Source organism: Phyllobates terribilis, unplaced genomic scaffold (assembly GCF_046119375.1).
Source record: "Phyllobates terribilis strain yellow unplaced genomic scaffold, ASM4611937v1 Scaffold_10__3_contigs__length_209671492, whole genome shotgun sequence".
NCBI lineage: Eukaryota > Metazoa > Chordata > Amphibia > Anura > Dendrobatidae > Phyllobates > Phyllobates terribilis.
In genome coordinates this window covers 183,140,285-183,161,611 of record NW_027362770.1, presented here as the reverse complement: position 1 = coordinate 183,161,611, position 21,327 = coordinate 183,140,285, and the positions used below count along the sequence as shown (strand labels likewise).

The 21,327-nt window shown below is 50.8% G+C and overlaps 1 protein-coding gene across 2 annotated transcripts; it reads left to right on the top strand.

Moving 5' to 3' along the window:
• The first annotated feature begins 1,522 nt into the window (after positions 1-1,522).
• Positions 1,523-21,051, top strand: FKBP4 (FKBP prolyl isomerase 4). Of its 2 annotated transcripts, XM_073650294.1 has the most exons (11): positions 1,525-1,650; positions 1,715-2,078; positions 12,968-13,112; positions 13,242-13,384; positions 14,622-14,742; positions 15,055-15,211; positions 15,295-15,385; positions 15,605-15,688; positions 18,952-19,137; positions 20,107-20,346; positions 20,595-21,051. In XM_073650294.1, exons 2-11 carry the CDS (start codon positions 1,986-1,988, stop codon positions 20,685-20,687), a joined length of 1,353 nt encoding a protein of 450 aa, XP_073506395.1. In that variant the 5' UTR covers positions 1,525-1,650; positions 1,715-1,985; the 3' UTR covers positions 20,688-21,051. The 2 variants fall into 2 exon arrangements, with proteins under 2 accessions (XP_073506393.1, XP_073506395.1); XM_073650292.1 differs by having other exon boundaries at positions 1,523-2,078.
• Positions 21,052-21,327: the final 276 nt, after the last annotated feature.

Sequence of the window (21,327 nt, the reverse complement as noted above, 5' to 3'; positions counted from 1 at the left end):
GAGTCTGACCCAAAAGCTACTCTGCACCCACATGGCAGGTCGAGTCAATGGTCTGAGAGGCCTCAAGAGTTTTCATGGTCTTGTCTCCTGCAGAGATGTTGACCTTCAGAAGAGTCATGATGAGATGCTTCTCGAACCGCACCGAGCTCAGAGAGGAGCCTCAGAAGGAGTGGACATTCACAAATGGACATTCTCAGCAAACAAGGTCATATAGAAAATTTTTGTCCTCTTTCGAATGGTTCTCGTGGTGGACTTTTCCTCCTCTCCCACCCTCTCCACTCAAGGACCCCTAGATAAGACGCATGGTATCCTTGCGCAAGTCTGCGTTAGAAGCTGCTACTTGGGTCACCAAAGGCTGTTTCTACCTGTTCAGAATTCAATACATATTTTCCGGGGCTCCTACAACTCTGATGTTGGCCCTCGCAGAGCAGATTGCCCTCGCAGGTATCTTTGCTTTTTCTCAACTGTTCTGCTCAGACCTCAAGAAACATTGTGGTGGTCCGCTGCGTTCTTCTGCTCAGGTCATGGCATGTGAACCTCACATCCAAAATATCCTCTACTAACCTTCTTCTCATGAGATATTCAGATCAAAGGCCGGGGGAACTGGATCACTGCCTGCTCCCCCCACTGTGAACAGGTAATTGAAGCAGGTTATCTGATGGAGAGCAGACACGGAGTGTGTACAGAGTAATCAACAAGTAGCTGACATTGTTGGAAGGGCAAACTGTGACTGTGTAGATGAAGATATCTGCCCCGAAGACAACCTGCACAGCTCCATGTCGAGAAGCCTCGCGTGACCATGGAAGTACAATGCAAGTTTGACAGAATCCATGGCTATATCCAGGATCGGGAGCCTATTCACATATGTGAATAAAATTGCAAAATTTTTGGTAGCCGGCAAATCCCTGAATTATGGATATTCATAGAACGCTTGAAGGATGTTCGGTAAGATGACGGCCATATTGCTTCTCTCGGAGGTTCCTGGGGGAAAATATGACCCAGAGGAGAATTGAGGCTAAAACTGTTCTAGGATCGAATCTGATCAGCGCCCCCCTCTGACCTCAGCTGGCGGAGGAGTGAGGGGTCTGGTGAGACCCTTTATAACATCTCATCTAAGGAATATCCGTGTCAGACACAACGAGGAGCAACGAGTATATGACTATCAGGTGCTCGGGAAAGTTGGGTGACGTGCGCCAATGTGTGACCGTGACCCAGTGCAGGCGTCAAAGCGGTAAGTGGTGACAACGAAAAGTGTGGTGTGGATGTGAGAACGGGCTTTCTCAATTTTCTTCTGATCTCGTCTTTTACGGCCTCACCCTTTGGTTTCCGTTTTTTCTCTTACTGTTGATATTTATGACTTTGTTGAAGAGATCGTCTGCAGCGCTCGCTGCAATAATCGTCGTCCTAGCTACAAGATTGTTACGTTGTTACTGAATACAATGTATCACACAAGGGGGCGGGGTCTGGTTATGACCCCGCCTCTGCATGATGTCACAGCCATGGACTCCTCCTCTCCCGGTAGAAGTTTCTAGCAGATCTGGACGTTTCCTCCTCCTCTTCCTTTGCAGCCAGTGCTGGGGGCGGTGAACAGGGGCCTGCAGATCTGGATACACAGAGCACACTGCCTGCTGCAGAGCATTGCACTCCCAGGTCGCTGGTTCTGCAGAGCATTGCACTCCCAGGTCGCTGGTTCTGCAGAGCATTGCACTCCCAGGTCGCTGGTGCTGCAGAGCATTGCACTCCCAGGTCGCCAGGTTGCAGAGCACTGCACTCCCAGATAACCTGAGCTGCAGAGCATTGCACTCCCAGGTCGCTGGTGCTGCAGAGCATTGCACTCCCAGGTCGCTGGTGCTGCAGAGCATTGCACTCCCAGGTCGCTGGTGCTGCAGAGCATTGCACTCCCAGATCACCGGGCTGCAGAGCATTGCACTCCCAGATCGCCGGGCTGCAGAGCGTCGCACCTCCAGTGCCAAGGCTTCTGCACTATGACAGCAGAGGAGGTGATGGAGCAGGAAGCCCAGGACAGGAGCATGGAGGAGACAGACATCAGCCCCAAAGGGGATCGGGGGGTCCTGAAGGTAAGTGGTCGTTGTCCGGGCACCTCGGTGCCATCTCATGGTGGTGGGTGACTGCGGGCGGTAATGGGCGAGCGGCTGATGCTGCAGATCCAGGTCACCGCCTGACGTTACACAACGTATTTACTGCAGATCTGCAGGATTTACACGGAGCAGACTTCAGTGTAACATCTGCGGCAGATCCCAGTGTGAGGGGGCAGATGAGCCAGTCACAGGAGACCCCCGGCCCCGCACTGGACCGCCGTCACATGTGATCGTATGTTATTACACGCGAACAATCAGAAAAAGTGTAATAGAAACACGAGATTCATCACCACTGCCGGGATCATTACAGATCCTGACCAAATACTGAACGTGTGAACGAGGCCTAAAGCTGAAATATAGATGGTTTACTGACCTCAGTCATCTGGCATCACTGACACTGCATCCTGTATTATACTCCAGAGCTGCACTCACTATTCTGCTGGTGCAGTCACTGTGTACATACATTACATTACTGATCCTGAGTTACATCCTGTATTATACTCCAGAGCTGCACTCACTATTCTGCTGGTGCAGTCACTCTGTACATATATTACATTACTGATCCTGAGTTACATCCTGTATTATACTCCAGAGCTGCACTCACTGTTCTGCTGGTGCAGTCACTCTGTACATACATTACATTACTGATCCTGAGTTACATCCTGTATTATACCCCAGAGCTGCGATCACTATTCTGCTGGTGCAGTCACTGTGTACATACATTACATTACTGATCCTGAGTTACATCCTGTATTAATGTATGTACACAGTGACTGCACCAGCAGAATAGTGAGCGCAGCTCTGGAGGATAATACAGGATGTAACTCAGGATCAGTAATGTAATGTATGTACACAGTGACTGCACCAGCAGAATAGTGAGTGCAGCTCTGGAGTATAATACAGGATGTAACTCAGGATCAGTAATGTAATGTATGTACACAGTGACTGCACCAGCAGAATAGTGAGTGCAGCTCTGGTCAGCTGTTGCTCACTGTGGTGATTGTGGTGTGGTGTGGTGGCTGCAGATCCGGCTGTGTGCTCCAGCTCTCCTGAGAACCAACACCTCTCCACCTGGGGATCTGCTCTCTCTCCTACCCAGGGAGGGAGTGGGTTTCCTGGGATGAGTGATGGAGTCAAGTCCCAGGCTTCTGCTTCCCGAACCAGGCCGACGGGGAGCAGAAGAAACCAGCAACCAGCCTGCACATTGGAGTACTCGGGGGTGAGACGCTCCACCAGGAGTCGCAGCAATGTGGCTCCTACTCCCCCTAGGTTTGTGGAGACCCAGAGAAGCCGCAAGGCTTCCAGCATGGAGGGTAACCCTGACAGCATGCATGATGGCGCTCCTTCCGGAGGAAAGCGGAGTTCTCACGGAGGTGAGGCCGACCTCACTGAGGGGGGTTGGGCGCTGCAGGGACCCCGGGAGTCTGTGTCCACCTATGCCTCCCGGGTCATGATCCACCTCGGTGAGTATGAAGATGCGAGTAAGCTCGTCAGGAGGCTCCGGGAGAAGCTGCGCTGCACAAGCGCCAAAGCTGCAGGTGCCTCCAAACAGAGGAAGGCTAAACTCCAGGCGGAGGTAAAGAGGCTCACCAGCGAGATTAATGTGCTAGAACTTAGGAACGCCACCATCAGGGAGCAGAGTGGTCCTTTTAAGGAAAAACTAATTAATGAAGACCGCTTCAGAGAAATGGCTGATACCAGAGAGCAAAGGCAGATGGGGCTGCAGCCTGAGAGCCAGGTGGATGATGAGAGTGATGATGACCAGCAGGAAGCCCCACCTGGCAGCCTGCAAAGTCACCCGCAGGCCATGTGCAGCGAGCTCCCTGCAGGACAGGCGACAATGACATCCGGTCGCGGTTCTGCCGGCTCTGGGGAGGACAGTGACAGCAGCGGCCAGGGAGGGGCGCTAATGGCCGAGATAAAGCTCCTGGAGTCCCCAGTGTGCCTCCAAAACTTCCATCTTGGTGACAATCTACCAGAAGAGGCACCTGGGGGCCACAAAAAGGCTAAGAAGACCAAGCCAAAGCTGCAGGAAGCGGTAAGCTATGTCTATGTCCCCCTCTCTGTACCCCCTGAGTCGGCGGCAGGCTCAGCTCGCTGTATAAGCCCCGTTGCCCAGCGCAGACCGGGTTCTGCTGTGGATCTGATGCAAAGGCGCGGGGAGATTGCTCAGCGCGGTAGTGAGGCGCAGAGCTCTGTCTCTGCTTGTAGTAGTGGGGACGCAGCAGGAGGTGCATCAGCCGAGAGGCTGGACAGTGAGGGCGGCCTGGCGGCGGGCGTTCCATCAGGCCACGATGCTGTGGTGCGCTCCTCAGTGGGAGCAGCCCGGTGTTGGGGGCAGCTTCGGTAGCCTCGGCGCCTCTGAATGCCGCTGATCACTTAGTTGAGAAGCGGCGGCAGTGTGAGGGGGCTGCTGGGGCTGAACGTTCCAGTCCTCCCACAAAAGTGTTATTTTGTGTTGGCGCCTCTGGTCAGGAAGATCCTGATGCTAAAGATCAGCGGCGCCTCACAACAGCTAAAGATCAGCGGCGCATTGCCACAAATGCAAAACAGCAGAAATTACCGACTGATGATGTGGAGGGCACACATAAGACCAGGGGTGAGGTTGCCTCCAGTTCTATGGAGGTGACTGAGCCCCTTGTGCCTGATGATGCTGAGGTCAAAATGTCATCCACCATTGTTACTGATCCAGCAGGAATGAATGTGCTGGTGGGTGTGAATGAGGCCAATTCATTGTCTAGCGGTGCGGTTGCTGGTTTGGTGGAGGGTGAGATGGAGGTGGGTAATAGTGATGCTGTTGGGGCTGATGTAGTCACTGGTCCGGTTCCCCCCCCCCCCGGTGGTGACAACACCTGTCCAGAATTATGCCAGTGTCACCTCCGGGGCAAATAGGGCATCCTCCTCCTCATCTCCGGGATTTGGGGACGGCATGTTGCAACGGCGCCTTCTGGAGGCTCTAAAGAAGGGGGAGAGATCACTATTGGTAGAGGGTTGAGAGGTTGATCTATCCTTCTGGATAGAGAGGCATGGCCTCGGGGCCTTCCGAGAGCAAAAAAGGGGGGATACAGTGTGGTCTCTCCCAACAGCCGGGCCAGGCAGTGTGCGTAGGAATGTGGTCCTTCTTCGGTGGAGGGGCAGTGATGCATGTCCTCCAAGGTCTAAAGTTGTGGAGCTCCTGCTGAGGATGAGCTTCAAGGCGATTGACATCTACGACTTGATACATCTCTATTCCACGCCTGAGTTTGATGTCATCTTTGTTCGGCCGGAAGGGCTTGAGCTCTTCTGGACGAATTATGAGTTGCCAAAAAATGAGCCGGGCAGGCGAAACTTTGCCGTTCAGGAGGTGTCTCGCCAAAACCAAATCAAGAAAGTGACCATGATGACTCGTAACGAGTCGCTTTCTTGTTATGACATCATGACGTGGCTTGGTCGGTATGGAGAGGTGGTGGAGATGCCAAAGAAAAACTGCGATGAGTTTGGTATCTGGTCAGGGGCCTGGACGTTTATGGTGAAACTTAAGCGTTGAGGTGGTACGGTTGCCCACATTCCATCATCTGCCTTCCTGGGTAGGGATCGTATCCTGGTCTTCTACCAGGGGCAACCGAAGCTCTGTCACAGGTGCGGCGACCCCACACACTTCAGTGCAAACTGCACTGTTTAGAAATGTGCCTTGTGTGGGGATGTCGGCCATCTTGCTGCCTCTTGTGTGGAGATTAGGTGCCACCTGTGTGGTGAGTTAGGTCACCCATTCAGCCGTTGTCCTCGCTCCTTCGCTAATGCAGTCGAGACCCCGGTGGGAGAAAGTGGACTAGCAGGGGTGGGGGAGCTGAGGGCCCAGGGAAGAAAAGCAATAAAAAGATGCCTGCCCAGCTGAGGCGTCTAGACAAGCGCAGACAGGAGAAGGAGCGGGGCGAGCCCCGGGCTACTGGGGCAGCCCCTGTCCTGGATGCCAGTCTTGCTGCTGAGGCCCCGAGGAATGAGGAGTTGGATGAGGAGGTCAGGAGGATCCACAGGGAGGAAACCGCCTCTGCCTCAGAATCCTCCCATTATGAAAGTATGGATGAGGATAATAAGCGGTGGCTAGAGGACAAGCGTAAGCTCGGCACCAAAAAGAAGAGAAAGAAGGGAGATAAAACATCTTCTCCCGCTCTGACCAAGGTACCTAAGGAAGGTAAAACTGACTCCCCTCTGGTTGGTCTTTCTAACCAGTTCCAAGCCCTTAATAACATCTCTTCCTCTGAGGAGGAGGCTGAGGGTGAGGTTCCGGTTTCGGCGGAGCTTACAGGGGGCGCCGAGTCTCCTTCTCCTGGGTATGCAAGGTCCTTGAGGGGAGGGACTGGCCCAGAATCCGGAGACGAGGACGAAAAAAGAAGGGAAAATGTGGGAATGGACACGTCTGTATCATTAAAGAGGGGGAAGGATTCCTGAGGCTGAGGATAAGGGGAGTGGGAAGAAAAAAGCCATCTAACTCCATCACCAATGATGGCGGTACCCACTCCGTTGACACTGGCGTCCATAAATGTCGCCAGCATTAAGTCAAATATGGCTAGATTTGCGGCCTTTGATTTTCTCAGCCGGGTTGAAGCTGACATTTTCTTTTTGCTAGAGACCAAGCTGCCAAATATGGCAGAGGTGTTTAAAGCTAAGAGGGAGTGGAGATTCGGGCCCTCCTATTGGTCTCTTGCGGCCGAGCCGTATAGCGGAGTGGCGGTCCTTTTAACCGCATCGGTGGAATGCCGACGGGTTATTGATTTAGAAATGGGGAGGTGCCTGATATTAGATGTCCTCATGAAGGGAGAAGAGCTCCGGCTCATTAATATCTATGGTCCCCAATCTAAGTGGGACCGGAAGTGTCTCTTTATGAGGATCAAGCCCTACCTTTTTACGAGTCGGCAGGTCGTTTTTGGAGGGGACTTCAACACTGTCACGAGGCCCCGGGATAGAGGAGGTTCCAGAGACAAGCTGACTTATGATAGCGTCGCCCTTAATAGTATAGCTAGTGAGGCTCGCCTGGTGGATGTCCACATCCGGCACATCGCTGGCCACGAGGGGTTCACCTATCATAAAGGTAACTGTAGGTCCAGGATAGACAGGTTTTATTTAAAGGAGGAAGCCGTCTCTTCAGCAGTATCTGTTGTTGAGGTGGAGTTCTCCGATCACTGTATGATTTTGTTTTCCCTGAATGTTACAGAGACCCCCCCCCCCCCCCCGGATGGGAAGAGGCTTTTGGAGGCTCAATTTGTCTCTCTTGGAAGAAGCGGAGATAAGACAGTCCTTTGAGGATTTTCTTCAGAGCCAAGTACCCTTACTGGATCTTTGTAGTAGTAAGTCAGAGTGGTGGGTGATGTTCAAGAAAAGGGTGGCGAGATTCTTCCGCCAGCTCTCGAGCCTCAGGAGCCTGGACAGGTATCGCCTGTATCAGGGCCTCAGGAGGAAACTCGAGCATCTTGTCTCAACTGGAGGCAGCCGCGAGGAGATCTCCAGAGTGAAATCTTTGCTAATGAGGTGTCAGTATGATGGACACGCATCTTTGGTTTTTGAGAGGGATTATGGGAAGTACCGCTCGCTCGACCCTTACAGAAACTGCAAGATGTCAGTGACTAGTAAAGTTGTTACAGGACTGGTTGACACTGCGGGGTCCCTGAAAAGATCCAGATCAGGGATCCTGGAGGTCTTCAGATCCTTCTACTCGCACCTCTTGGGGAAGAGGGATCTGGATTGGGATGAGATGTCGGCTTTTCCGGCTGAAGCCGTCCCCGAACCAAGGGTAGACCCCTCTCTTGGCGTTTTGACAGAAATGATCAGGGAAGAGGAAGTTAAGTTGGTGATTGAAGGGCTTGCCCTAAAGAAATCTCCCGGTCCAGATGGCTTAACATCTGAATTCTATAAGACCTTTAAGGACGCCTTGGTTCCCCTCTTGACTGAGGTATTCAATGAGTGTCTTTCCTCGGGCACTCTGCCAAAGTCAATGAGGAGGTCTGCCCTGATCATCTTGTCAAAGGGTAAGGACCCATCTTGCATTGAGAATTGGTGTCCCATAGCGCTTCTCAATGCAGACAGGAAGGTTTTGGCAAAGGTGCTGTTTAATCGGCTGGTGAAATTTGTGCCCCGACTCCTTTCGGGGGGCCAGCATTGCTCTGTTCTGGGCCGCAGTACAATTAGTGCTGTGCTCTGTGTCCGAGAGGTGGTGGAGCAGGGTAGGGCTGGTCACTGGAAGGGGTACATGCTGTCATTGGACCAGGCAAAAGTGTTTGATCGGGTTAATCATGAGTACCTCTGGTCTGTCCTTCTGAGGTATGGCCTGCCAGGGGGGGTTGTTGATTGGCTTAAGACCTTGTACGCTGGGGCAGAGAGTTTCCCGCTTGTGAACGGTTGGATTGGCAGCTCTTTTGAGGTTGGATGTGGTGTTCGCCAGGGTTGTCCCTTGAGCCCGCTGCTGTACGTGTTTGCGATTGACCCACTTCTTAGGAGGGTGGAGCGTGGACCGTTGGCTGGGATCGGGATGGACCGGGCGGCACCTGAAGCCACTCTGAGAGTGGTGGCGTATGCCGATGACATCACCGTTTTTGTTTCCTCTGATGGGGAGGCTGAGTGGCTGATGTCAGAGGTAAATCGCTATTCGGAGGCATCCGGGTCTAAGATCAACTGGGATAAGTGTGAGAGTCTCTGGCTGGGAGGAGGAGATCCTGGTTTTGATCTCCCGGACACCCTTCCAGGACCCAAAGTTTCTGCAAAAGTTCTTGCCATCGAATTTGGCCAGGGGGATTACCCCAAACAAAATTGGGACAGTAGGCTAGAGATCGCCACTCAGAAGGTGAACCAATGGAAGGGTTGGTCTTTGACCCTAAGGGAAAGGGTAAACCTGATCAAAACTTACCTGCTCCCTTTGCTGATCTATCTGGGCAGTGTGTGCATCTTGCTGGAGCCTCTCTGGACTCAGGTCTACAGTTTGTTCTTCCAACTGTTATGCGGGAATAGACTGAATCTGGTCAAGAGGGAGGTTACTTACCGTAAGAGGAGACTAGGAGGGTTGGGTATGGTCAACCCTGTGGTATTCCTTGTGAATACCTTCATTAAGATCAGTATTGCAGACCTCTGGAAAGAGAGGGCTCCTCCGGAGGTATTCTCCTGTAAGGGATGGTTTCAGCCTTACTTCCAGGAATGGGAGACAGGAGGGCAAGTGAAGGATCTACGCACACCTCATGGACATCTCCCGGCTTACGCTACCCTGGTTCTGAAGGTAATTCGCCGGTGGGGTCTGGGAATGTGGGAGGTCAGGACTCTGCCAAGGAAGCTCCTTGACCAAAGGGTTCTGTTGACCCATTTTCAGAGGCCTCTGGCGCTCAGAGATTGCCCAAGTCGGGATCTTGGGGTGGGTCTGCATCTTTTGAATTCTATCAGGATCCCCTCGAACTTTTGGGACTTGGCTTGGCGCTGCTTCCATGGGAAACTGTGTGTGAGGGACAATCTGAAGTGTAGGAGCTCTGAGGACAGGAACTGTCCTTGGGAGCATTGTGGTACCATGCTTGAAAGCATGGACCACTTCCTGCTTCATTGTCCCTTTAACACAGAGGTGTACAACAGGGTGGGCGCCTCCATTGGCTGGCCCCAGCTGTGTCTCTCTTATGCGGATTGGCCTATGGAGCATTCGGGGACCTGGGTGGTCGGGACCGCTGCACCTTATTTCTAGTTAGCGCAGTGGTTAGGTATCACACGTGGAACGCACGGTGCTTAGTATCGACGCAACGGAAAATCCTCCCAGTGGACGATGTGTTTAGGACCATACTCGGTGACCTGGTGAAGGTGCGTTCTCTGGAGTATGAGAGACTGGGTACACGGAGGGCCGCTCTCCTCTGGAGGGGCTTTTCTTTTAGTGTGCCCTAGTCTGGTCATCTCCTCTCCTGGTGGTGGGCTGCTGCTGACACCATAGATTTTTGTTTTATTGATCAGTAGACAGTGATGTAGGGCTGCAGGCGCCGAACTTGGGCTTTGTCAGTTGTGGTTATTGTATTGTTTGTTTCTGTATATATTGTATATATGGGTTTGGGTGGAGGTGTTAGGTTGGGTGGTGGGAAAAGGGGGAGGTGGGTTCATCTTGTGGGAAACTGGTTATTTGGGTGAATAACTGGCACTGCCTGATCTGGCCTATGGACGTTGGACATGGACTGAGGCATGAGACGCAGGACCAGCTCTCAGGTCAGTGCCGGGGAGGGACTGGTGGGCTCGAGTGTGGGGTGCTTAGTTTAGTCTTGTATATATTTGTATAGTTACTTTTTTTTTATAAATAATATAAAATAAATACTATATATTAGTTTGTATATATTTTTGTCGGCTATTGTTTATTTTACTTATTATATAATTATTATTTTGTTTGGTAACCGGAGCAGATGTCACAGTGTAAGTTCTTATTATTCTGTATATATGTATAATATGTGTGAGGAGAGAGGGAGCGGCTGGACAAGTTCATTACATTGTTTATTTTGTGGTTATTAATTTTGTTTTTCATTTTTATATTAAAAAGATCTACAGGATGTAACTTGGGATCAGTAATGTATGTACAGTACAGATCAAAAGTTTGGACACACCTTCTCATTTAAAGATTTTTCTGTATTTTCATGACTATGAAAATTGTACATTCACACTGAAGGCATCAAAACTATGAATTACCACATGTGGAATTATATACTTAACAAAAAAGTGTGAAACAACTGAAAATATGTCTTATATTCTAGGGTCTTCACAGTAGCCACCTTTTGCTTTGATGACTGCTTTGCACACTCTTGGCATTCTCTTGATGAGCTTCAAGAGGTAGTCACCGGAAATGGTCTTCCAACAATCTTGAAGGAGTTCCCAGAGATGCTTAGCACTTGTTGGCCCTTTTGCCTTCACTCTGCGGTCCAGCTCACCCCAAACCATCTCGATTGGGTTCAGGTCTGGTGACTGTGGAGGCCAGGTCATCTGGCGTAGCCCCCCATCACTCTCCTTCTTGGTCTAATAGCCCTTACACAGCCTGGAGGTGTTTGGGGTCATTGTCCTGTTGAAAAATAAATGATGGTCCAACTAAACGCAAACCGGATGGAATAGCATGCCGCTGCGAGATGCTGTGGTAGCCATGCTGGTTCAGTATGCCTTCAATTTTGAATAAATCCCCAACAGTGTCACCAGCAAAGCCCCCCCACACCATCACACCTCCTCCTCCATGCTTCACGGTGGGAACCAGGCATGTAGAGTCCATCCGTTCACCTTTTCTGCGTCGCACAAAGACACGGTGGTTGGAACCAAAGATCTCAAATTTGGACTCATCAGACCAAAGCACAGATTTCCACTGGTCTAATGTCCATTCCTTGTGTTCTTTAGCCCAAACAAGTCTCTTCTGCTTGTTGCCGGTCCTTAGCAGTGGTTTCCTAGCAGCTATTTTACCATGAAGGCCTGCTGCACAAAGTCTCCTCTTAACAGTTGCTGTAGAGATGTGTCTGCTGCTAGAACTCTGTGTGGCATTGACCTGGTCTCTAATCTGAGCTGCTGTTAACCTGCGATTTCTGAGGCTGGTGACTCGGATAAACTTATCCTCAGAAGCAGAGGTGACTCTTGGTCTTCCTTTCCTGGGGCGGTCCTCATGTGAGCCAGTTTCTTTGTAGCGCTTGATGGTTTTTGCAACTGCACTTGGGGACACTTTCAAAGTTTTTCCAATGTTTCGCACTGACTGACCTTCATTTCTTAAAGTAATGATGGCCACTCGTTTTTCTTTACTTAGCTGCTTTTTTCTTGCCATAATACAAATTCTAACAGTCTATTCAGTAGGACGATCAGCTGTGTATCCACCAGACTTCTGCACAACACAACTGATGGTCCCAACCCCATTTATAAGGCATGAAATCCCACTTATTAAACCTGACAGGGCACACCTGTGAAGTGAAGACCATTTCCGGTGACTACCTCTTGAAGCTCATCAAGAGAATGCCAAGAGTGTGCAAAGCAGCCATCAAAGCAAAAGGGGGCTACTGTGAAGAACCTAGAATATAAGACATATTTTCTGTTGTTTCACACTTTTTTGTTAAGTATATAATTCCACATGTGGTAATTCATAGTTTTGATGCCTTCAGTGTGAATGTACAATTTTCATAGTCATAAAAATACAGAAAAATCTTTAAATGAGAAGGTGTGTCCAAACTTTTGGTCTGTACTGTATGTACACAGTGATTGCACCAGCAGAATAGTGAGTGCAGCTCTGGAGTATAATACAGGATGTAACTCAGGATCAGTAATGTAATGTATGTACACAGTGACTGCACCAGCAGAATAGTGAGTGCAGCTCTGGAGTATAATACAGGATGTAACTCAGGATCAGTAATGTAATGTATGTACACAGTGACTGCACCAGCAGAATAGTGAGTGCAGCTCTGGAGTATAATACAGGATGTAACTCAGGATCAGTGCAGGCTTATTCGGTAATATTTTGGTGGGTGCACAGGGGGGTGATTACTTTTGCAGTATGTACCGTCTGGTTCGGCGCTGGCTCAGGATATCTGTAAGCTCTGTAGCGCCTCCGGTGGTTGTGATCTCTGATGCTGTGATGACCAGAGGTGTTTATTTCTGACTCCCACGGCTGCTGGCGTACTACACTTCCCAGCAGGCCGTCACAGGGTCGCTCTTTATGGGCCGTTTATGACTTTCTGTAGGAATTGGGTCGAGTCTGTGACATTGTAACAACCAGGACAGCAGATATCTGTGGTGTCTGACCCACCTGTGACGGACCCTCAGCTGTGAATAGTACTGGGTCCAGAGAGGTTGTCAGCCATAACTGATGGGGATTTCATGGTGCTTCGTCGTCTTAATTCCCTTTTTTTTTTTTTTTATTCCTTCCTCAGAAAATCAAAAAGGAGGGGAGCGGTGGGGAGCGGCCGATGATTGGCGACAAGGTTAGCGTCCACTACACCGGGTGGCTGCTCGATGGGACCAAGTTTGACTCCAGCAGGGACCGGAAGGACAAGTTCAGCTTTGACCTGGGGAAAGGTACTATCTGCAGGGGCAGAGCGGCGCCACCTAGTGGCTAACAACGCTCACTGTATGCCAGCGCCCCCTGCTGCTTACCATGCGCACATGGCGGCTATTCCTGATTGTTTTCCCTCCCTTGTCCTCCAGGGCAGGTGATAAAGTCCTGGGACATCGCTGTGGCCACTATGACAACTGGGGAGGTCTGCACCGTGACCTGCAAACCTGAGTATGCGTACGGGGCGTCCGGAAGCCCCCCCAAAATACCCCCTAATTCAGTGCTCATATTTGAGGTAAGATGGACGTTCCCTGGTGGTGTAGGGAGGGGTTAATCTCAGCCTCCCTGGTGGTCTGTAACGATAGAGGGGTTAAAGCTCTCATTGCCGGTGGTCTGGGCCTTATAGGGTATAATCCACCATCCCTAATGGTCTAGGGGAGTCAAAGGGATTAATTTTACCATCCCTGGTGATCTAGGGCAGGGGAGAGGAGGACGCCAGCCTCCCTGGTGATCTAGGGCAGGGGAGAGGAGGACGCCAGCCTCCCTGGTGGTGTAGGGCGGGGGAGAGGACGACGCCAGCCTCCCTGGTGGTGTAGGGCGGGGGAGAGGACGACGCCAGCCTCCCTGGCGGTGTAGGGCACGGGAGAGGAGGACGCCAGCCTCCCTGGCGGTGTAGGGCACGGGAGACGAGGACGCCAGCCTCCCTGGCGGTGTAGGGCACGGGAGAGGAGGACGCCAGCCTCCCTGGCGGTGTAGGGCACGGGAGAGGAGGACGCCAGCCTCCCTGGCGGTGTAGGGCACGGGAGAGGAGGACGCCAGCCTCCCTGGCGGTGTAGGGCACGGGAGAGGAGGACGCCAGCCTCCCTGGCGGTGTAGGGCACGGGAGAGGAGGACGCCAGCCTCCCTGGCGGTGTAGGGCACGGGAGAGGAGGACGCCAGCCTCCCTGGCGGTGTAGGGCACGGGAGAGGAGGACGCCAGCCTCCCTGGCGGTGTAGGGCACGGGAGAGGAGGACGCCAGCCTCCCTGGCGGTGTAGGGCGGGGGAGAGGAGGACGCCAGCTTCCCTGGCGGTCTAGGGCGGGGGAGAGGAGGACGCCAGCTTCCCTGGCGGTCTAGGGCGGGGGAGAGGAGGACGCCAGCCTCCCTGGCGGTCTAGGGCGGGGGAGAGGAGGACGCCAGCCTCCCTGGCGGTCTAGGGCAGGGGAGAGGAGGACGCCAGCCTCCCTGGCGGTCTAGGGCAGGGGAGAGGAGGACGCCAGCCTCCCTGGCGGTGTAGGGCGGGGGAGAGGAGGACGCCAGCCTCCCTGGTGGGGGAGAGGAGGACGCCGGCCTCCCCGGTGGTGTAGGGCAGGGGAGAGGAGGACGCCAGCCTCCCCGGGGGTCCAGGACGGGGGAGGGGAGGCCAACAGCCTCCCCGGTGGTCCAGGGCGGGGGAGGGGGGGCCGCCAGCCTCCCCGGTGGAGTAGTGGGTCAGGAGGAGGGGCAGATTTGCAGAAGTCTTCATACCCTTTGCTCTTTTTTTTTGCTTACAGATCGAACTTTTCGACTTCCAAGGTGAAGATCTGTCCACAGAAGAAGACGGAGGAATCATCCGGAGGATCCGAGTGAAGGGCGAAGGCTACTCCAAGCCCAACGAGGGCGCAGTGGTGGAATGTAAGTAATCGGTGACTGTCCATATGTGGAAACCGTCAGCAAGGAGGTTACATATCTGCCTGATGATGGTTTCCTTTAAGTGAAAGTAGTTGTTTTTTTGCCTGGTCATAAAACCACTGTCGGTCACCATATTTCATGCCCCAGTAAGGCTCGGTGCCCACCGTCTGGGCGGTTTGAGGGGCTCAGATAGTTAAGCTTATGTATAGTGACCAGAGACTACAACCAGGAGACCATCAACATGGACTTCGATGATAACCATATAGCAATAGACCTGCTTGCTGATGGTTTCCACTCTGCTCTGTCACATTATAGTGAATCTTCAGGGGTCTCATGACGGACGTGTGTTTGATGAGCGAGACCTGCGGTTCGAGGTTGGGGAGGGCGAGGGTCTTGGGATCCCCCCCGGGGTGGAGACTGCGCTGCAACAGATGGAGAAAGGCGAGGAGGCCGTGCTATACCTGAAGCCTAAGTGAGTGGATTTAAAGGGCCAGGCGCCATAAAGTAACAGACTCCTTTGCAGCATTTTTGCTTTATGCCATTGTTGGTCTCTAGGTACGGCTTCGGCAGCGCCGGTTATGAACCGTTTCTCGTCCCGCCCAACGCGGAGCTTCAATACGAAGTCAAGGTTAAGAGCTTTGAAAAGGTTTGTATGTAATCCTGGGGGTGACCTGAGAATTAAAGGGGCGGTGTATGAGAAGAAAAACAGCGCCGCTCTTGTGTACAGGTTGTGGTATTGCAGGCACATTCACTTCTATGGAGCTGAGCTGCGATACCAGACACAACCTGCAGGCAGGGTGGCGCTATTTTAAAGGAAAGCAGCCATGTTTATTGCCTTTTAATTGGATACACTTCTCTTCCTCAGGCCAAGGAATCCTGGGAGATGAACTCCGAGGAGAAGCTGGAGCAGGGGGCGCTGGTGAAGGAGCGAGGAACACAATACTTCAAGGTCCGTCTAACACACACGTTCCATACGTCCTTTACTCCAATCACACCCAGAGCTGCATTCAAAATTCTTCTTTCTGCCCCAACTAGTCGAAGAGGAAGTACAGCCAGAACCAAACAACATTCTCAGACTTTCACCCAGTCAATCAAATCTCTGTAAATGGTCTGCAACGTCCTTTCCTCCGGCCCCTGGGTAGATTCTGGGAGACCGCAGTGCTCGAGCCGGCAATGAAGGATTACATCCTGATGCGAGCTAGTGCCAGCGTCAGGACATACTTAGTGGTGGGAGTTAGTATGCTCCAGTCCCATCGACAGCCCCAGCCCCTCCTGGGGTGTTTGTGCCTCCAGCCCCTCCTGCGTTACATGTGCCCCAGCATCTCCAATGTCATGTATATGTTGCAGCCCCAGCCCCTGCTATGTGATGTATATGTTGCAGCCCCAGCATATCCCTATGTGATGTACAGTACAGACCAAAAGTTTGGACACACCTTCTCATTTAATGATTTTTCTGTATTTTCATGACTATGAAAATTGTACATTCACACTGAAGGCATCAAAACTATGAATTACCACATGTGGAATTATATACTTAACAAAAAAGTGTGAAACAACTGAAAATATGTCTTATATTCTAGGTTCTTCACAGTAGCCACCTTTTGCTTTGATGGCTGCTTTGCACACTCTTGGCATTCTCATGATGAGCTTCAAGAGGTAGTCACCGGAAATGGTCTTCACTTCACAGGTGTGCCCTGTCAGGTTTAATACGTGGGATTTCTTGCCTTATAAATGGGGTTGGGACCATCAGTTGTGTTGTGCAGAAGTCTGGTGGATACACAGCTGATAGTCCTACTGAATAGACTGTTAGAATTTGTATTATGGCAAGAAAAAAGCAGCTAAGTTAAGAAAAATGAGTGGCCATCATTACTTTAAGAAATGAAGGTCAGTCAGTCCGAAAAATTTGGGAAAACTTTGAAAGTGTCCCCAAGTGCAGTTGCAAAAACCATCAAGCACTACAAAGAAACTGGCTCACATGAGGACCGCCCCAGGAAAGAAAGACCAAGAGTCACCTCTGCTTCTGAGGATAAGTTTATCCGAGTCACCAGCCTCAGAAATCGCAGGTTAACAGCAGCTCAGATTAGAGACCAGGTCAATGCCACACAGAGTTCTAGCAGCAGACACATCTCTACAACAACTGTTAAGAGGAGACTTTGTGCAGCAGGCCTTCATGGTAAAATAGCTGCTAGGAAACCACTGCTAAGGACAGGCAACAAGCAGAAGAGACTTGTTTGGGCTAAAGAACACAAGGAATGGACATTAGACCAGTGGAAATCTGTGCTTTGATCTGATGAGTCCAAATTTGAGATCTTTGGTTCCAACCACCGTGTCTTTGTGCGACGCAGAAAAGGTGAACGGATGGACTCTACATGCCTGGTTCCCACCGTGAAGCATGGAGGAGGAGGTGTGATGGTGTGGGGGGGCTTTGCTGGTGACACTGTTGGGGATTTATTCAAAATTGAAGGCATACTGAACCAGCATGGTTACCACAGCATCTTGCAGCGGCATGCTATTCCATCCGGTTTGCGTTTAGTTGGACCATCATTTATTTTTCAACAGGACAATGACCCCAAACACCTCCAGGCTGTGTAAGGGCTATTTGACCAAGAAGGAGAGTGATGGGGGGCTACGCCAGATGACCTGGCCTCCACAGTCACCAGACCTGAACCCAATCGAGATGGTTTGGGGTGAGCTGGACCGCAGAGTGAAGGCAAAAGGGCCAACAAGTGCTAAGCATCTCTGGGAACTCCTTCAAGATTGTTGGAAGACCATTTCCGGTGACTACCTCTTGAAGCTCATCAAGAGAATGCCAAGAGTGTGCAAAGCAGTCATCAAAGCAAAAGGGGGCTACTTTGAAGAACCTAGAATATAAGACATATTTTCAGTTGTTTCACACTTTTTTGCTAAGTCTATAATTCCACATGTGGTAATTCATAGTTTTGATGCCTTCTGTGTGAATGTACAATTTTCATAGTCATGAAAATACAGAAAAATCTTTAAATGAGAAGGTGTGTCCAAACTTTTGGTCTGTACGGTATATGCCGCAGCCCAGCCCCTGCTATGTGATGTATATGCTCCAACCCCAACATCTCCTATGTGATGTATATGTTGCAGCCCCAGCATATCCCTATGTGATGTATGTGCTCTGGGCCCCAGCCCCTCCTATGTGATGTATGTGCTCTGGGCCCCGGCCCCTCCTATGTGATGTGTGTGTACTCTGGGCCCCGGCCCCTCCTATGTGATGTGTGTGTACTCTGGGCCCCGGCCCCTCCTATGTGATGTGTGTGTACTCTGGGCCCCGGCCCCTCCTATGTGATGTGTGTGTACTCTGGGCCCCGGCCCCTCCTATGTGATGTGTGTGTACTCTGGGCCCCGGCCCCTCCTATGTGATGTGTGTGTACTCTGGGCCCCGGCCCCTCCTATGTGATGTGTGTGTACTCTGGGCCCCGGCCCCTCCTATGTGATGTGTGTGTGCTCTGGGCCCCGGCCCCTCCTATGTGATGTGTGTGTACATTGGGTGTAGTGGAACATCCACAAGGCACCACGATACTTTGCAGAGATGCCACCTGCAGACTGCAGCCAATTTTAGACAGATCCTCTAACCCTCAGCCCTGTAGTTCCTTAACGCCTCCGCTCTCTTTTGACTGCTTCCTTCCGCCAACAGTTATCCGTTATTATTTACCATGTTGAATATGTATGGTAAAACTGAGCCGCCATTACGATTCTCCAGGTCATTACGAGTTCACAGATACCGAATATGTAAGAGGGTTTTTTTTTATTTAAGTGGTGAAAGAAAATTTAGAAACTTATTAAAAAAATATATATTTACATTTTTGTCACCAATTGGATGATCACAGCTTCAAGTGCCCTAAAGGGACTAACAAATACAGCAGAAAGTGAAAAAAAATGTTTGTTTTTTTTTCCAAAAAAAAATATGAAAAAAAAAATACAAAAGTTCAAATCACCCCCCTTTTTTGCTCCATTAAAAATAAAGCAATAAAAAATTTGGTGTCGCTGTGTTCAGAAATGTCCGATTTTATCAAAATATAAAATTAATCCAATCGGTTTTGAATTTATATTTTTTTCACCACTTGATTAAAAAAAATAAATAAAAAAAAATTATCCCTGTTTGGTATCTGTGTACTCGTACTGAGGAGCTGCATTTCAGGTTTCACAAATGGCGACACAAGACAAACCTTTTTTTCTTCCCAGGTCGGCCGCTATCGCCAAGCGATCATCCAGTACAAGAAGATCATGCAGTGGCTGGAGCACGAGTCCGGGCTCTCCAAGGAGGAGACTGAAAAGTCCAGATCTCTGCTGCTGGCGGCCTCTCTGAACCTGGCGGCGTGCTACCTGAAGGTGGGGGAGCACCGGCCGGCCCTGGAGCACTGCAACAAGGTGAGGACCTCAACCGTGAGGAAACACAAAGATTAGTGGAAAGTTCTGTAAAGTTGGTGATGTCCTTTTTTTTACAAGGGATTCTTCTCCTCTGCTTTCTCCTTCTTCTCCTTTCTTCTTCTTCTCCTTTCTCCTTCTTCTCCTTTCTCCTTCTTCTCCTTTCTCCTTCTTCTCCTTTCTCCTTCTCCTTTCTCCTTCTTCTCCTTTCTCCTTCCTTTTTCTTCTCCTTCCTTTTTCTTCTCCTTCCTTTTTCTTCTCCTTCCTTTTTCTTCTCCTTCCTTTTTCTTCTCCTTCCTTTTTCTTCTCCTTCCTTTTTCTTCTCCTTCCTTTTTCTTCTCCTTCCTTTTTCTTCTCCTTCCTTTTTCTTCTCCTTCCTTTTTCTTCTCCTTCCTTTTTCTTCTCCTTCCTTTTTCTTCTCCTTCCTTTTTCTTCTCCCTTCTCCTTCCTTTTTCTTCTCCCTTCTCCTTCCTTTTTCTTCTCCCTTCTCCTTCCTTTTTCTTCTCCCTTCTCCTTCCTTTTTCTCTCCCTTCTCCTTCCTTTTTCTTCTCCCCTCTCCTTCCTTTTTCTTCTCCCTTCTCCTTCCTTTTTCTTCTCCCTTCTCCTTCCTTTTTCTCTCCCTTCTCCTTCCTTTTTCTCTCCCTTCTCCTTCCTTTTTCTCTCCCTTCTCCTTCCTTTTTCTCTCCCTTCTCCTTCCTTTTTCTCTCCCTTCTCCTTCCTTTTTCTCTCGCTTCTCCTTCCTTTTTCTCTCGCTTCTCCTTCCTTTTTCTCTCGCTTCTCCTTCCTTTTTCTCTCGCTTCTCCTTCCTTTTTCTCTCGCTTCTCCTTCCTTTTTCTCTCCCTTCTCCTTCCTTTTTCTCTCCCTTCTCCTTCCTTTTTCTCTCCCTTCTCCTCCTCCTCCTCCTCCTTTTCTGAGATTCCTGTGTTTGCTACTCGCATTTCACCCTTTCCTCCCCGCCCCTCTCCCCATCAGGCGCTGGACTACGACACCAACAACGAGAAGGGCCTGTTCCGCAGAGCGGAGGCGTACATGGGGGTGAACGAGCTGGAGCCGGCCAAGGACGACTTGGTGAAGGTGATTCAGCTGTACCCGGGGAACAAGGCGGCGCGGGCGCAGCTCACCCAGTGCCAGCAGCGAATGCGGCAGCAGCACCAGCAGGAGAAGAAGATCTACGCCAACATGTTCCAGCGGCTGGTGGAGCAGGAGGAGAAGGTGAGCTGCCCCGACCGGATACATATCCACCTGAGCAATGACTGCAGACTGATACATTGTAACAAAGTGTCAGCGCAGGAAAGAAATGTGTGCTGCTGGGTTATTTATCTCACAGAGCATTGTCCAGGCTGGATGCAATAGTAACAAACCCTCCACTGTGAGGCCAGCAGGCGGAGGTATCGAAATGGAAAGAATACGAGAAAGTTTCTCCGTATTATCTGTTTATTTCTTTATTTCTTTCACTGCAGGAATCTGCAAAAGTTCCCAAGGATCCGCCGCCGTCTGACGTGGAAATGAGCGAGGAGACGGAAGCCACAGGAAACGGCACGGCGGAGGCGTAGCGGGGCCCCGACCGCAGAGGGGGAGACTGTGTGCGGGGGGTCTGGCAGCTCGGGGGGGTCCGGCAGCGGCCTCTACTCTCTTCATTCCAGCCTTCACTCATTATATCTCAGGATTTCTGCGCTCACACAGCGGGGCACCGCCGGGGGGCGCTCTCTCGGGTTGGACGTTGTTTCTTTGCACCCTCAAGGTTCTATGTTTTATCCTCTTCATACATCGGCCCCATGTTGGGGCCCCGATTTGTTCCGTGGAGCCCCGAACCTGACTTGAATCTTGAGGCCACGACTCTTGTAGGTTTTTTTTTTTTCTGGGTTCTTTTGTAATTTGTTCATTTTTCTGTAAATACTTAATAAAGAATTATCTGTATTACAGGGGCTCCTCATTGTGGATATTTCCCCAATTCAGACCCGGTGTCACACACTGGCTGCTTACTGCACCCACACGGGTAATTACACCCATCATTGCATCAGATTCCGCAGTCAATGATTATTTCCTTTTGTTGCAATCTCACATCGGACCACTAGGTGGTGCTGTTACTACATCCGGTATTGCTGCAGTTCTACCTATCAGACACCAGATGGCGCAGGCACTCTTCCACTGGATAGAACTACTGCATCTATATGGAATAATGCGCCCTCTGCT